Here is an 18,111-nt window from a genome sequence, read left to right on the forward strand (position 1 = left end):
TATAGGGCACTTTCAATGCTGCAACAATATCCTTCTCCAGATCTGTGTGTTGATCCTGTCTCGCAGATCTCTACGGACAGTTCTCTCAGCCTTATGGCTTGGTTTTCACATAATGTCCAATGAAGGACAAAGAGAACCTGTGAGAACCAGCCAGCTTCCTGTTGAGAAAATCTTGTATGAGGAAGCTCCTATAGAAACTTCTCCTGATGATCAACATACTGTAAGTCATCCTCTGCTCTGACGTCTTTAACACTAGTCTATCAGCAGTGCCGGTTCAGACCTCCATGGGGCCCTAGGCAAAATCCTGCTAAGGGGCCCTCTATAGGCCTACCTGAACTCTGAGGGCCAAAATACAGTATAACCATTTATTTTAATATATGTATATACTGTTTATCTCAGTGCAATACAATCCCAATACAATCATCCCAAAACAGAAGTTACCAAATATAATGTTTTTCCCCATAAAGGACCTTCACAGCTATACATTTAAATATAATGTTTAAATATAAAACTACGGTTTTGATACTCAGAAATGTGTAGTTTGACACGTGAAGTAATGCAGTTATTTTGTGTAAGGGTCTAGGGCTGTAGCCTACTGGCTGAGGCTGATTGTTCTTCACCTGTGTGTCTGTAGTAGGCTACGAGCCAAAGACATAACTGAACTGGCTCCCCTGATTCCCTTCAATATTTTTTCAAACGTAGACTATTTTAAACAATAATTGTAATACTTCATAGGTCTCATTTATGATATGTATCTATTGCCCATGCAGCACAGCGAAGTTAATAGGCCTACATTAGGCTACTTTCCATTTAGCATACGTTCAGTTGTAGGGTATCTAAACCAACTAAAGCTCGACTGAAATATTGTAAACCCATTTATTTTAAAATGTATGGGAAGAGTGAAATTACGGATTCTTTTCAACCTGTTCTCGCATGTGTCTGCTGAAAAACTGTTTCATCCCGGGCTGCACGTTATCATGAGCGCATTTAAAGATGAGGGCATTCAAAAACGGAACATGCGATTGTATTTCACAACTTTGCCATGACTGGGAAAGTCTGGCAATCAAGCCGCAAACAGATCAGGGGATTCACTTCCTTGTTTGGTCGGCCTAGGCTAGGGCAACAACACGTGCTGGAGAGATGTGTGCAGACATCAAACCATGGAACGAAAGCAAGTTTCCGACTGCTGTTCCCACTTTTCGTTCTCGTTAAGTTTCTTCTGTTTTCGGATTCACGTTCATCTTCTTAATGTAGCTTATGAAACTCTGTCGCTCTGTCTGCATGTGCCTACCTGTCTGTCACTAACTTGGCTCAAGGGGAGACAGAGGAGGGGGCCTTCATTTACTTGTGGGGCCCTACTCAACTTGCGTAGTGTGCGTATAGAACCGGCCCTGTCTATCAGCATGAACTCCTCAGGACTCTCCAACACCCGGCAGAGAACTTGCCCGTCTTGCCTCCCAAACTTAGATCATCTAACAGAGACAGTGATGAAGACAAAGCCCTCAGCCCTCAGATGTTCAAATGGTCAAAAGATGTCTGAAATAAAGAATAACAACTTCAGCAGGGAAGTGCAAAACAGTCCACTGAAGTTCGCTTCATGGTGGAATGACTGCAGGCTGAAGCCCAACAGGATATTCGAAAAGGTGGTTCTTTAAAGCAGGATTTAAAACTTGCTAGGGCATGACTTGATATGAAGCTGTTCCAACGCTTTGGGGCATCAATAGAAAAAGATCTTATCACTTTTCAGTGTTAAGGTGGGAGTGGGGGACTGTGACGAGTTGCTGTGAGGAAGACCTGGGGCAGAGTAGGGAGTTAATAAGTCAGTTGAGTAAGATGGAGCCAATCCATTCAGGGCTTTACAAACAATCCATTCTGTATTTAACCCGCATGCAAGTGAGCCATGAGAGGCACGATATGTTCTCATTTCAGTTAAAAGGACCATTTGTAGCCTGGCAACATTAGACTGGGTCCAATCTGTGTTCGAGGTGTTCAAGCTAATAGACAATCACAGGTCAGGTGAGTTGACTGGCCAATCAAGCATAGTAATACCCATTGTCAGCAAACTAGTTACTAGTTTTGCCACTGTGGGTTGGTGCTATGGTAAAAGGAAATCAACATCTCCATAAAGCTTGTCAGCAGATGGAAATATGAAATGCTCTGAAATCTTCCAGATAGCTGCATTGACTTGATAAAGCACTGTGGACCAACACCAGCAAATGCCATGGCACCCCAAATCATCACTGACAGTGGAAACTTTCCACTGGACTTCAAGCAACTGAATTTCTCACTCTTCCTCCAGACTCTTGGGACTTTGATTGGACTTTGATTGGACATTGATTTCAAAATGAAACTAAAAAATCTATTTTCATCTGAAAAGAGGACTTTGATCACTGAACAATGGGCCAGTTATTTTCCCCTTAGCCCAGGCAACACACTTCAAACTTTGTCTCTGGTTCAGGAGTGGCTTGACACTTGAAATGCAACACTCCAGCCCATTTCCTGGACATGTCTATGGGTGCCTCTCAACTTCTCTCCTCGATCCTCAACACTCGGTCCTCCAGGCCAGTTCCCACTGATCTATAACTAACACTGGATAGACTATCCCATTGTTGCCGCCCCATCATTCTTTATGTAGATCAGTGAGGACAAGGACCGAGGAAGGAAGGGAGGATGTATAAAACATGAATGAGAGGCACCCTATGTGAACTGATGCACTGACTCCAGCCTCAATCTACTCCTTGTGGTGCTCCCCCAAGTAATTAAATTGGCTATGCAGAAGCAGAATCAGCTTTATTGGTCAGGTTTGCGTGAACAAACAAGGAATTTGACTCTGGTTAATCTTTGCACTCAAGTACACTCAACAATAACATAAAAAATGGTAAAAACAGTAAAAAAAAAAAAAAAAGAATAATGGCAGTAAGCTACTGTATGTATAAGCTTGACCATTCTGGCTGTGGTCATCCCTGCTGCTTGTGCACCATCTCCACACGTTCTCTTTCCAGTCTCTTTCCACTTTTCAAGAGAATGCTTTGATACAGCCAGCCCTTTAAGCAATGACCCTCTGTGACTTACCCTCCTTGGGGAAGGTATCAGTGAGTGTCTTTTTGACATTTGTCAGGTCACAAAAGTACAGACTGTGCACAAACCTCTTTGCACTAGTGTAAACAACATATTGTGTGAAAAGTTTGGGGTACTGGACATGGCCTAGGCCGAAGAGCTTGCGACCACTTCTCAACTCATGGTTGGGTGACTATTTGATCAGACTAGCAGCTGCTCGCTGGTGTTTTCAGGCTTAACTGAACCAGGGAGTGTATTTTCTATCTGACTTCCTCCAGACAATGTCATCCCGTGCACGTGTTATTCCTGCAAATCCATCTGGCATGCTCTCTTATCTAATCTCTCATTTCTTTCCACCAAGAATTCCACTGTAATGTAAACATTTTAAGTATTCTCTGGTGTGACTTTTCATTTGCCCTGCTCCATCAGATTGGTAGGTAGAATTCCAGTAAGCAGATAAAGGCTGGTAAATAAATCTAGATAGAACACAGAAAGTGTGTTATATAAACAGGCAGGCATAAACATACGGGCATGCCCACATTTTGGGAACTCCTGTTTAACACCACACCACTTCTGAAATTTCAGTTGAGATTCAGAGTGGGTCTGAAGGCTTCCAGGGGCAAAACCAGCCATGAAATTAAACTTGAATTGGTGCATTAAACTCTTACCAAATCATGTTGTAAGTGAAGCAATCAAACCAAATTTTAAATGTAGTTGTTTAAAGAAAATCCACATCCATATCTGTTTAAGCGTCGCCATTGGTTGTGTTGTATGCGCTCATCTGTCATCATAGAAAACCTACCCCATGCTGGATAAGTGATTGTGATAGATGCCTGGGTTTTTGAAACACTGGAAATGGGTGTAAATTGCCTCCTTGCCAAACTGACCTGCAAAGCAAATTCAAATTTGCCAACAGGTTCATCTGGGTTCTCCCAGGTTAGTTTTATACTCCCTCCAGTTATTGGCCATTCTGATAGAGTTGAATAGCTTTAGAAAAAAATAACAATTAGATAAATATTTGATTTTATTGTTTAATAGACATTTGGCAGCTGAGGCAGGGATATACAGTACAAACGAATCCCCCTCACCTCCTATGGCAAATAGCACCCTACTTGATCCTATCATTTACTTGGATTGTACACATTTCCTTGGCTGGCAACTACAATCATTGAGAATAAAAAGAAATAAAAACTGAACGTTGTAGAACACTGACAATGTGTGTGTGCATGTGCATATGAATGTTGTTAAATATCCATCAGGAAGCATGCACCAGAATAGTTATTTTAAACCACTGAGCATGTAATGCCTAGACACAAGCTGAGCAAAACCTCATTGTTTCTGTCGATTTTCTTTAGGCACGAGTCAGCAATGGCTTTCACCAATAAATGGCCTTGTTGCATTTCCTTCAGCCTTGTGAGCCAAACCTGTTATGCTTGCCATAACAACTGGCCAATGTCCGCTCCAACATACATTTAGTGTACATTTGCTGAATATAACCAAGGCTTAGATAGAGGTTTAGATGCATTAAGTGATTGAAATGGGGAGGAGGATACAATCTTGAAAATACAGGATATAATAATAAAATAGAGGGAAAACAACCATACTCTGAGTGAAAATACAACACCAATATGGTGTATATGAAGGAAAGATATCCGAGTCGACTCCTCAAGATAATCTTTTCCCTAATTCTTCATAAAACAATCAAACTTGATCATAGAACTTGGATCATAGGCTATCATCAGTTGATACATTTTTACTTGAAACACTGAACTTGATTTTAACAATATAAATCAATTTTGAAATACATACAACACACTTTCACAGAGAAGAGCTATTTGAGACCGTCTTATGAAATCTTTAAAAAAAAAAACTGTTCATTAGCGAATGGTAGTTGCCATTTCAAGTGAATAACAGATACTCAGATGAAAAAAAAGACAAAACATCCAACTGGACACTTACTTTGATAACTTACTTCTAACTGAAAGATATGATTTAAGTCCATGGATCACTGGTCAAGGTGAATGGACGATTTAAATCCAAAATCATTTCAAGTCCTTCATTTATAGTTTTTCAGATAAAAGAAAAATACTGTTCGGCACTTTGTGTTCAAGCTCCACCAGCATTAAGAATGACAAGATTCGGGGGGCGCTGTGGCGCAGCAGGCTACAGCGCCCGTACCATTTACGGGCCCGAGTGCCCACGGGGACCCAGGTTCGAATCCGGCCTGCGGTCATATCCCGATCCCACCCCATCTCTCTCTCCCACTTGTTTCCTGTCTACGTCTTCACTGTCCTATCATAATAAAGGCCAAAAAAATATACTTAAAAAAAAAAAAAAGAATGACAAGATTCAAGATTCAGTGTTGTCCTCTTTAGAGTATTCCTCTACCAGCTGCTCATAGGAGTGGCAATTGTCTGACCCATCTGTGGTGAAAACGGACTCCTCGGACTCCGAGTCGTCGTCCTCCTCCTTCGAGTCCGTTTCTGAGTCTAAATTTTCCTCAGTTGTCACGGAAAAGTTAGCCTTGGCATCACAGGCATCGTCCATGTTGTAGTGTAGGTTTTCTTCATCTATAAAAGAGATGTTGGCCGGCTGGAAGATCCTCGTTTGGTGTTCTTTAGAGTCCCATGTGTGTCTGCTGCCACTGAAGCTGCAAATGCCTTGGCCTCGACGGTTCTCTCCGGCATCCTTGTCCAGTTGGTTTTCATACATCCTCTCCTGGTCCTCTTCCAAGTCCGCTTCGCTTTGGACCTCATTCAAGAGCAACCCACTATCCTGACCCAGTAAGTAGTTTTTGGACTTTGAAAAGGCCACGGTAACTCGGTCGCTGAAACTGTAACGCCGCTTTTGCCTCGGGGATCGATCCAGGTTAAGAATGGGGTTACCGTTGGTGGCAACCGTATCGCTGCAGCTCTTGGAACGGTTAGGAACTTTGGCTCCGGCACTGGGAGCAGTCATTTTGCTAGCACCATGGCAACCATTCACATTCTTTGAGCCCATTTGTTTGATGAGGTCACTGTAGCCCTCCTGTCTCTTGGAGAGGAAGCTGAATATATTGACTTCCTTCGAAGAGGGGGGAAGATGTAGAGTTTTGGGGCTCTCCTTGTAGTGTTGGTGGTGGTGTGACTCGTCCAGCGAGAGCTTGCGACGCTTCCTGCGCTTTTTGAGAGCCTTGTGGGCTTCCACCACCATCCTCACTTTCCAGTTGAAGAAGAGAGAGAGCCAAGCCAAACCCAAGTAAATCCACACCTCCACAAAGTAGCGGTACAAAGTCGGGTAGTCTGCATTGGGGTCGATACCTGACAATATCACAAAGAAAATAAGACTGACGTCAATTTTTGGACCTGATCTACATGCAAATGGACATGAAATAGGCCTACTGTATATGGACTTTGAGAAATCCACGTCTAAATGTAATATGCAGGTGCATCTAAAAAAAAAAAAAAAAAGAATATCGTGGAAAAGTCCATTGCCCTGCCCAGACTAAGATATTAAAGGCTCAGGAAACCATTGCTGGTACTTTGATTTAATTCGCTCATAAGACATCTTTTCAAGTCAACATTTCTGTATTATAAATTCTTTATTCTAATATTTGATATACTGGATTTTTAATTTCCATGAGCTGTAAATTGTTATCATTAAGATTAGAATAAAGATTAAATCAAGATTAAAACAACAAAATGTATCTAGATTCTATGAACGTTTTACTTTTTGAAATAAATTACAGGAAAAAATGACCTTTTCCATGATTTTTTGAGATGCACCTGTACTGGAGTACAGTATCATATTGGAATTAATGTTCTATCTTACAAGTAAAAAATAAGGAGGACTAACCTGCTACCAAGTCACCAAAACCAATTGTTGTTAACGTGACAAAGGAGAAGTATAAGCCTTCAATGTAGGTCCAGCCCTCTTGTGACATGAAGACAAAAGGCGGAATGATCAGATGCACCACTAGGCCCCATAGCAGAAAGATGGCGGTGCAAGTGATCTGAGTCTTCCTCTAAAAGGCAAAATGACAGCTTTAAGAATTTCAGTGAGAAATGCACATACACGTAAACATGCCAAGTTATGATGAATGCAATGCAATGCAAAACAAAGCAGTCCTCACCAATGAGACCCCTCTCTTGGTGAGAAAATGGCCCAAGTGTTTTGCCCGACCACCAAAAAACTTGCCCAACTCACTGATCCATGTGAAACATAGGGGCACTCCAAAGAGTCCGTAGAAAATGCAGAAGACCCTGCCAGCAGGGGTTTTAGGAGCAATGTTGCCATAACCTGTGACATAAATTAAGAAAAATAAATGTGGTGTCATCAAAACATCATAAACAACTATTTTCAGTCAATACCAACTACCAATACCCAATTGCATGCATGACCATTTTACTCTTGCTTGCTTCCTTCTCTGACTACTATTACTAATACGGATCTTGTACTTTCTGTGATGCTATATTATCAAAAATATGTACAGTACACTCCATCTGACATACAGACAGACACTGACAAGCGCTTCAAGAAATGCTCCTATAAATTACTTTGGCTAGTGGGAGTCAAGTTATTGAGAACACTATTGTGTAATTACAAAATTTGTCTTTCAGGAAGATGCAAACTCGATTACATGTCCCGTTCCCCATTTGGGAATTGAGCCTCTCTTTGGTGCTACTTGCGCGGTGGTAACATAGTGGTTAAGGAGCTGGGACAGCATGCAGTAGCCAAAAAAGTTTTGTGGGTTAAATTCCCGGCTTCACCGGCACTTAAACCCAACTAGCTCCGGAGACAATGGCCCTTGTGTAACTGACATAAGTCGCTTTGGATGAAAATAATCTGCTAAATAAATAAATGTAAATGTAAAGTAAAAAAGAAAAAAGGATCACCGCACACCATAGGAGCCTGAGGAAGCGCAAGGCGAAACGCATTGCTCAGTATTAAAATCTTTAAAGTGTAGTCCTATGGTGTGCGGTGATCCTTTTTTCTTTTTTATTAATCGTAAACCTGCACCAGCACCCAACAACCCAACTTAATTGGCTGTGCAAGGGGATTTTGGATTTTTTGAGTAAATGTAAAGTACTTACCTATCGTTGTGATAACCGTTGCAGCAAAGATGACCGCATTTGGCCAGTTCCAGTTGTTGAAGGTTTTTTCTCCAGTTATTGTTACACCTTGTCCTGCAGCATCGGAGACCACCTGGTAGAAAAAGAAAACAATTATTAACATATTGAGACATGCATGCATCAAAGCACACCAAACACACACATACTTCAGAGAGACACCACCAAAATCCTACTTCTGGATGAGAGAAAAAACCAGCAAGGGATTTGAGAAAATTCCTCCAGATTCCTAAATCCTTATTTGTGCATTCTGTTCTCCGCTCAACCCCACTGTTTCACTATAGCTTTCAGAACTGGTGACTGAGATGGTAATGACAAAAGCTTAATTTTGTGTTCAGTTAACCATTTTTTTGTTGTTGATGTATTTTGTTTTGGTTCATTGACCTGTTGACTGATCCAATCATGACCCACTCTTAGTGTCTTGGCAAGACAATGACAGATATTTTTGAAAAAGTTCAGGTTTTTCTTAGAATTCATGACACCCTGACCCAAACACAGTTCCCAGGGCCTTTGGAATTAACATAATGACGTGATGACATCAAGTTTCCCAGGCAACTCTAGCCGGCTGGGCTGCTTAGCCCCCTCATCACTACGAAAAATGACAGGTATATAATAATTCTAAGAACCATTATGCAACCTCTAAACTTGCCCTATAATTTAAGCTCCACCACACAAACTGAAGTTGCAATGTTTGCAAAACACAAAATGTGTGTCACTGCCAAACTTTTGGTCTCGACTGTACAAGGCGGAAACCACAGGAGTTCACAGAATAATGTCCAATCAAGAGAGGATATACAGGAAATGTTTTTAAATCACTACTATACCATTGCACAGTAAACAGACATATAGGCCAAGTTCATGCAACATGTGCAATGATGTTGATGGCATCAGTAACATCTAGTCTAGAAATCTTTCAAACAACGTTTTTCGGTCATGTTCATGTAGTCTGCAGCCTTGACCAAGGTTGTTTACTTCTGCCAAGAACGAACAGACCGAACAACAGATACAACTGATAGAACGTTTTTTTTTTTTTTCTAGTGTCAATTAATAAATCTACAATACACTATTACAAATTCTAGTCTGCAGTGACCGCTCAAGTGAAAGTGTTGAACTCTTGAAATAAAGCTGAGTAGGCTATGACAAAACCTAACAATGACAAACTCCAACTGTTATCAGGACATCTGAATCAGCAGCAAAAGCACCATGAGCTGCGGGTACTTTTCCATTGCGCTTGAAGGCCTGTGTACACATAGTGGCGAGAGACTTGACCCAGCTGCCTGTAAGAGGCGAAATCTCTGAAAGCCTAAACAATATAGTTAAAGTAAACTGACATTAACAACACAAAAAAAGAAGTAGTACAATAGTAGGGAAAAGAAGCAATACTTTAAAAATGTGCATTTCAGAAAATTAGAATGTCATGGAAAAAGTAAATTTCTTCCCATAATATATTATCATTTTATTTTTCTAAAAAAGAAACTTTCATATGATCTAGATTAATTACACATAAAGAGAAATATTGCAAGCCATCTTTCCTGATTATTGATGATAACAGTTTACAGCTCAAAAATCCTTAATCTCAAAATATCAGAATGAGATGAGCTCAAAAACACTAGCAATGGTTTCCTGAGCCTTTGATCACAGTCCATTTTTATTTAACCTTCAGGATTGTCCCATTGAGACTGAGCGTATCTTCTGCCAGGGAGTCCTGGTCATGCCATGCAGGGCAATGGCATTTTACATGAGATGCACCTGTGTAACTGAACAGGTTACTAAAGGTCACTGTATCAGTGGTGACATCAAATAATTACACATCATTCCAATATTATTATGACTACAGAGGTAATTAATTAGCACTTCAAACACAGGCTTCATTGTAGTCACTCTCTTCAACACAAACTCTTCAACATCTTCACGTGCACAAAACGCACTGTCACATGGGAGGGGTCATGTCCCCTCATTGCAGCAGATAAAACATATCATTCTGACTCTTTAAAACTAACTCTGTGCTGAGTCATCTAATAACAAAGCTGACACAACAGCCACTTGTGCTTGGCCTGCGAGCACATCCCATGTGTCTGACTAAACGACAACCACACCTACCACTAAACAGGCAACTGTGTGTAATGACCCTATGTGGGCAAGGATGATCACCACCTGTTCCAACACAGTATATTTACAAACCTCTCGTTAGCAGAACTTACCAAACTTAGGTCATATATCCCATCGAATAAGTTCAAAAATCAATTGTCAGGGTTGTGCAATTGATCGAATGAATCGATTAATTGTGATTATGACTTCCACCGATTACGAAAACAACATCGAAATCGAATGATTGTTTTGCTACGTTAAAAAAAAATGTCACTCTCCTTTTGTCTTGAGTTGTCGTGTGCATTATCTTTTCACATGCATTTTTCCCTGTTGGATTGTATTTGAAATTCAATTCAAAAATGTAAAAAAATGTCACTTTTGAAAAAGGATGATAGCTCCACTGAGAAATCATGTTTAATAATCATGATCTCAATATTGAACAAATTAATGATGATTTGCAGATATACATCAAATTTAGCAACATCCTGGCAAGACATTTTCAAATACAATTTGAATATCATAGTAACTGATCCATTTGAAAAAGCATTGTTTACTTTAGTTTGCTGCTAACATAAATCTTTTAGCATATTTCTAAATTTTTCCCATGTAGACAACTAATCGGACAATCGCATCTTTTTTTTTTTTTTTTTTTTTTTTAAAGCTTCCCAGGGAACATTAAGTTAATTGTTATCCATGACCATTTGCCTTGAACCTCTTTTTTTTAGTATGTCAAATGACAACACGAATAATGCAATTTCAAGGTTTGATTTTGAGCCTAAAAAAACAAACAAACTTCTTGCCCTGATTGTGAAACTCCACCACACTCTAAGACTAAATGGCCTCTAAAACACTTCTCTGTTGTCGCCAAATGAAAGTATACAGATTCATTTTCTGTTCCATCGGCCCAGAATCAGGTTGAAATAAACAGAACTTGTAGCTGGACTTATGAATCAGTCTTGTATGGTTTTATTCGGTTTGACCATCTAGATTATTTATGTATTACATTTCATACACAGAGGTCATTCAATGTGTTTTACATAAACAAAAGCATAAGTAGTAGCTAATAAAAGCACTGAAGGGCAATAATGACTTGACTGGAGTCGGTTTAAAATCACTATTACAGTGTAAACAGTACCTCTCTTGCCTATAAAATCCTGGATTGGATTATCAAAAGTGAGACCTCTGCAACACAAGACCGATTTGGGCAACAAAGACCAGTCAGGTTAATCACTGATAGGATTCCTCGGTCATCTCACTTGGCATGAGTTGTCACGACATAGCGAAAAGCCGAGCAGACTGTAAGCCATCGACTCTCTTAGTCATAATGCGATGGTAATTTGTAACCAATTCGAGATATCAAGAGTACACGCTGACCTACAACATCCAGTCACAGAGGTAGTGGATACAGTGTTGTGCACACATTCAAGCCTGACTACTGTCAAACTCAGAACCGTGATATGGGAACTGGACTGCATATTCAAGTTCTCAAACTGATGACCACTATGGGAACACTGAAAAAGGGCTTAGGATCATCTTACATCATCAACTTGAAACTGTAAAACAATGACTTTATGATGTAGAACATGACCCATGGACATCAGATAAGACCGTTGTACTTTTCGTGTACAGTCGACATTTTCAGTAAAAGTTAACTTTTATGGAGTCGACACATACATCCCCACCCTTCATTACTCCCCTCTAAACTGGCCACTGTTCGCTACCTAATAAAGATTATGTAAGTTAACCTGAACCTTCTGATGAACCTTTGCATCCAAAACAAGTTCACATCCACAACAGTCAAAGTCTTGCAACTGCAAGGATCCAACTTCACAAACTGAAATAGTTAAACAAGCATGTGGAGACTACATACCGATACAGGTTTATATAATGTATGCATGGATTTATTTTTGAGATTTTTTTCCAAGGTGATTGACAGAGATCAAATGCAGGGTCCAGTCTTCCTCAAGCAACTTGGGGTTAAGTAGACTACTTTGGTGTCTACTCCTTTGAACACTCAAAGCACTTTATAGAGTAATGTCATTCACCCATTCACACATGCATACCCACTTGGTTAGGGAGTGCACTCGGGTGGGAATCACCCCCATAGCTAAATCAAATTCCTTTCAGTTCACTTGAGTTCCCAATCAAGTTCACTCAGCGTTGGAGGCTTTATAACACACTACCAATTAACAGTAATTGGTTTCGGGTGGCCCTTAATATGGCGGACCCTTCATGTGAACGTGCAATCGGAGTGCAAGTGAGAGTCATGACTAGATCTGGAAAGGGCCTTCGACAGGGTCAATAGGAGCTGGGATCATACCATCAATCTTCCAGTTACCGAACGACTCCTATCCTTTTCGACATTTGCATAAATTCCACATTTGTTTAGGTTGCATTTGGTCTGTTTATAAAACGTTCAGGTGTGTTTAAATTCATGGTTTAAAGCTCACCTCTGATATATGCAGAATGTAATATCATCCTGGATAACTCAGTACTTTAAGGACCAAAATTGATAATCGAATATTGCAATTTTGTAATATTATTTGTATATGTATAATGATGTTAGAGGCCAAAACTGCCAACTTGTACGGAATATTGCGTTTTTTCTCATATACAGTCCTCAGAAGCTTGTAACGAGCCAGGGGGAAAACATGTGCAAGCCTTGTTTATATAAAAAAAAAACTTTGGGATTTAGGCCCAGATTTAGGAGTAGTTCCGTCTGAAACTGGCTGTGAGAGACTTAAGTCAAGGACAGGATATGCAGGGGCTGAAAAGCACGGAACAACACGTCCCTATACATGGAGTCTGCACTTTGCGTTATGTCACTATGAAAGACCAGCAAATTGCTGCCGGAGGATATCTTAAAATCAATTCTAAAAGCAGCCAGAAGGCAGAAGGTGGCCTGCGAAGAGAATGGAGAACTTTTGCAACAAGGTCCCTCATTTCAGTATGTGTTCCATTTCTAGCAGCAGCATTCATAATGGACTTCTTAGGTAGACCAGGTAGCACTGCATTGCCACTAGAAATTTACTTTAAAGCAAAAATTTAGCACTTTAATGGCAAATATCTTGCGACAAGAAGGTACAAACTTCACAAGATTTGAAACGTAGGATTTCCAGCAAATTCTTTGGATGCACACCACAAATTTAGCTAAAAATTCCAAGCAATGCAATTGACGCATTTCAACATCTCAATATCGGTATACACATCTCATAAAAGTTTACTAGCACTCAAGCTAAGTGCTCTGTCTTTGCTTCTCTTATCATCCTCAAAGTATGTGGTCATAAAATAGACTTGGCTTGCCATCCAGGTATGTTTGTCATGGTACTGGCTATGGTCAAACTCATAGATTCAGGCATTTTCAAGTGAACAGCTCTTCTCTAATAGCCATTCCCAGACATTTCCCAGCATAAATAAACTTTCCTTCAAGGTTGGATTTCCCTCATTGCATTGCAGTGTGCCATGATTTGTATACCTCTGTTTACCCAGTTCTACCAGTGACAGAGACTCAAGAGGTCGAGGAGTCATTCAGTAACTGCAAGGCTGGTGGTTTGAGAGCACACAGCTCCTGTTCACCTCGTCAAAGTGTCCTTGAGCAAGACACTAAAGCCCAAGGTGCTCCTGATAGACGTCATTCACAAAACATTATTCTCTAAGTGGAAAACAGTGCAAGGACTGCATGAGTATATATGTGCAAAATCCTAGCACTTTTCCAGACATCCAGAAATCACCTTTTACACATAAAACTGCACCAAAGAGTCCTTAAGCCCACTCCACACCACAGCACAGCATCATGAGTGCGGCACAATCTGCTACCAACATTCCACTACTTGGTTTCCATTGTTTTCGATCACTACCCCTGCACACACCAGCACCGAACCCTTTTGCCACTGCTGTGTCAGTTGCGCTGTTGTGATGACCTTCACTGCTCCTGTGGTGTTCAGGACCAAATGTCAGTGCTGCTGCCGCTTCTGCATTGGTGTGCAGTAACCTTTTGCACTGCACACAAGTCCTAACAACATTGCCACCACCACAGCGTCATCTCTCAGGCCAAAACAAAGACCTTTCTACTATTCCTTTGCTGGACCTGCTAGACATGTCTCTATAGATGTCAGAGCAATTATTCATTGTATTGTTGGCCTGCATCCTTTAGCAGTTTGCTGACGTAAAGTCTATTCTTCTATTTTATGTCTAAGATCAAGATTATTTCAAAATCTCTTTTTACTGAAACCATTTTTATGTTGACTGGTCTCTGACAAAAATCCTTATACTTCCAGTACTTGGCAAATACAGATACTGATGAATGTATAACTTGCAGGCCTATTGGATATACATTGATATTAATTGTTATGACATAAATAAGCGCTACAAGATAATGTTACGCTTGTGTGGCTTTCACTTATATCACCACTGCCTTGCTGCGTTGCTGCATTGCTTATGTAATGCGTAGAGATGATATAACTGACAATATGATGAAGGTTTGCAGGTATTGCACCTAGGGCTGATATCATGATAGCCTATCAACATTCCAGAATATGATTATAATGACAAAATATATCACAATAACAATATTACAGAGAGGGCAAATATGATTATTTTCCAAAGTGTTGACGTGTTCCTTTAAGAAGGGTGCATCATTCAGTGAAAAAACTCTCCAGACTTTAATCCCAGACAAAATCCCCCTGGGAAGAGCAGGCAGGTGAAACATAGCCTTCACAGAATAGGCTACTGCAAAGTATTGAGAAGTTTTCCTGTTCAAATGCATCAATTTAATACCATTTAGAAAAAGTTTGTCTGAGAGTTTGTTTAATTATACACTCATACAAACTGCAAAAGGCCACTGAAGAATCCTGTTGTTGTATTGATTTATGACTAGGAAGTGGATTACTGGCAGGTCAATTTGTGAGGTTCTAAGTAATAGCACATCCTCCCACTGTGTTGTGTTGTGAAATACCAGGCTTCAAGTATGTACCACTGGCTACACAAAAAAACTCTGTATCTAAGTGTTCAGACTGATGTGACCAAAGTGGAAGGGTGATAAAGCGGTTGCTGTGGAGGAACTAAATGAGCTGGTGAAGAGGGTTGTTGTTGTTGTAGTTTAAGGAGACTGGGTGCTAATTTTAAGGCACCATTGAAGAAAGGCATGCTCAGACTTGTCCCTCCCAGACTGAATTTCAAATATTCAGTGATTCCCATGGATTTAGCCACAACCCATGTTTTACATATCCATAAAAATGCGGCAACAGGTCAATTCTAAAATCTTGGATTCTGTTTCCATTTATTTATTTATTTATTTATTTTTTGCACCTAGGGCAATCCGGTCACTCAAACCCATAGACTGAGCTTGCTGAGGTTGCTTGCTGAGGTCGTCATGCTATCGCCTTCTGATGCATTCCGGACAATTGGGAGTTCTAATGAAGGGGGCATTGACAGTAACAGCAACGTCTCTGGCTGTTGTTCTTAGATACATGTGTAAATGGAAATATGCATCGGCTGTTCACTTGTGGACAATGGGACAAGAGATACCATGACTACTGCTATTAAGCTTTCAAACTTCCTCAAAGTCCCTTCCTCAAAGTTATATCAGAGCATTGGGCACGAAAATCACCAGAGTACTGAAGGCCTTAAAGAGAGTATTGTTCATTTATCACTGGGGGGTCAAAATGAGTCTTGAACTCTACCATTATGTAATGTGCAAAAAAACATGTAGTCTAAGCTTTAAATGAAAATTAGTCACTTCATCTATACACCTTTGCAAATCTCAGCAACTGAGCCTGCTGGGTCATAAGTGGGTCACACATTGCTACAGTAAAGAACAAAATAAGAGAAGTTGATAAGAACAGTGACGATAAACCAAACCACAGACAAATCATACTTTCTCTTTTTTCTCTTTTAAAAAGGGAAACTACCACAATTGCAGGCGTGGCTCTCTCTTGGATTTATGTAGAAGGCTTGTGGTAACATCATTAATCTAAACATGATGAATCCCACTGTGATTAAAGTCTAGATTGCTAAACCATGCGCTTCTAAGTGCTGTCTCTGCAAGTCCAACCATGGAGAACACCGCTGGGTCAGGTACTCATTAAACAGGAGAGTATGGTGCAGAGAGGGTGACAAACTATGGGTACATGGGCCAACACCACATCTGAAGAATGCATGATGGCCTGCTATCAAGACCCTACTCTAAAATGCTGTAGGATTTTATATCAACCCAGGCGAAAGGGAAATTCAAAATAAGATGTAACTTTTAACAGGCCCCTTTCTCCTTGCTCAATTGAGCATCAATATTTTGTTTTTGTTAATTGAAGAAAAAAATAAATTAAACAATTAAACTTTCCTTTGTGATCTTTCCGTTTGCTCTTTAGGTCTTTAGCTACTTTCAAGTGGACATCATTGTTGCAAAGTGATGGGACAACTTCTAGGAAGAAAGTCTTGCAAACACAATCTAAGATTTTCAGAATTAGAACCAAGTAGCAGCATTTCCAGCAGTCATCTTCAGACTGAAAACATGTGTATCAGTTGTGCATTTCCTTATCTCGTTCTGAATGGTTCCCCCTGGCCTGACTTCATTTCACCACATAGAGCCCTTCTTGCCTTACGGCAAAAAAGTAAACAGTGAGAACAGTAGCATTTACCAATTTCCTCACTGAGTATAGGGTCACGCTTGTAGAGTAATGCATGCATTATTTATTTATTTGCCATACCTCAAGAATCTTGTCCAAGTCATCTTTTGTAAGACATGGGTAGTCTTTTAGAATTTTCTCCCTTTGAGCGGTGTATTGTTTCACAGCAAGTTTCCAATTCGGCTCCTCGAGAACTTGAAATATTGCTGCCCCAATGGACAGATAAAAAATAATAGCAGATGTCAATAGTGGACCTTTGTCCACCATAATTAGGTGCCCGTTGCAAATCCAGCTGCACTTTCACTTTTCAGCAGCTACACCGCGTACATATTCCAATATGAATTGTGCTGCTGATGTGTGGCGGCAAACAGATAGGCTACGCTTTATCAAGTCTCGGTGAATAATAAGGAAAAAAAACTCGACTAACATGAGGCGCCGGCTATTTCCAAGAAAAAGATGTAGGCTGCGTTAAAAAGAAGTTTGTTTTGCAATTAAAAACAACCATAGAGTGGGAAGAAAGTTTTGTTTCAAATAGGTTAAATCGAAGTTCCACAGGAGCATTCCACGTGCATGAGAGATAAAGCAGCAGCTGGCTCGAGCGACTGGCAAATGTAGCTTGTTGCTCGGGGGGGAGCAGGGACTGACCCGCCCATTCAACCGCCTCAAGCAGATGAGACGGGAGATACTTCTCTCACTGCAAACAATAGTCTTTATAGTCTTCTCTCTCCTGCAATAAAACATTCGAGTAAGTTATGCACTCTGCTACTCTACATGCACACATTACATAAACCTGATAAAAGAAAGTAGGCCTATTGTTTTTTTTCTTTCAGTAAGATGACACATCTTATCGTAAGAATGAAATCAGGCAAATAGTGTGGACTAATGTGACAGCGAGCGATCAAAAGACAAACTTCATCGTTTAACAAAAGCAAAAGAATAAAATAAAATAAAAGGGCTTATGCACTATCCAGGCGAAAATAAGTAAGAATTGATTTACGACTGGTATAAAAAGTCATGTGGTTCTCGAGCAAAATGGCTATATTGTTAATATTCCTAAAAAGTTCTCTTTCTTGGCCGTCAGAAGACATGCGCAAGACAGCCGCATATCCTGCGTTATTGTCTCTGTACCTTGCAGGGTTTTTAATTACAGAATCCTATTTGTAGTGTAAAGAACTCTGATCAATCCCATCTGAGAGTTTCCCTCATGAGATTTTCCCTCATACAACTGTATCCTC

General features: G+C 40.3%; 1 protein-coding gene across 1 annotated transcript; it reads right to left on the bottom strand.

Moving 5' to 3' along the window:
* Positions 1 to 4,063: 4,063 nt before the first annotated feature.
* Positions 4,064 to 17,490, bottom strand: kcnk5a (potassium channel, subfamily K, member 5a). The gene is made up of 5 exons (XM_062522706.1): positions 16,958 to 17,490; positions 8,130 to 8,241; positions 7,169 to 7,335; positions 6,892 to 7,060; positions 4,064 to 6,356 (listed from the first exon to the last, which is right to left on the bottom strand). The coding sequence occupies exons 1-5, from the start codon at positions 17,141 to 17,143 to the stop codon at positions 5,407 to 5,409; spliced, it is 1,584 nt and encodes a 527-aa protein (XP_062378690.1). The 5' UTR covers positions 17,144 to 17,490; the 3' UTR covers positions 4,064 to 5,406.
* Between the last annotated feature and the right edge of the window lie 621 nt (positions 17,491 to 18,111).

The sequence above is a fragment of the Sardina pilchardus genome, chromosome 20 (genome assembly GCF_963854185.1).
Source record: "Sardina pilchardus chromosome 20, fSarPil1.1, whole genome shotgun sequence".
NCBI lineage: Eukaryota > Metazoa > Chordata > Actinopteri > Clupeiformes > Clupeidae > Sardina > Sardina pilchardus.

What these genes read in the sequence shown, in the direction of transcription:
- kcnk5a (XM_062522706.1), bottom strand. Translation starts at nt 17,143, where the DNA reads ATGGTGGACAAAGGTCCACTATTGACATCTGCTATTATTTTTTATCTG. An exon ending in CCAAGAGAGGGGTCTCATTG is followed by an intron (nt 7,061 to 7,168) that starts GTGAGGACTGCT and finishes TTTGCCTTTTAG; the next exon opens with AGGAAGACTCAGATCACTTG. An exon ending in TTTTGGTGACTTGGTAGCAG is followed by an intron (nt 6,357 to 6,891) that starts GTTAGTCCTCCT and finishes TGATATTGTCAG; the next exon opens with GTATCGACCCCAATGCAGAC.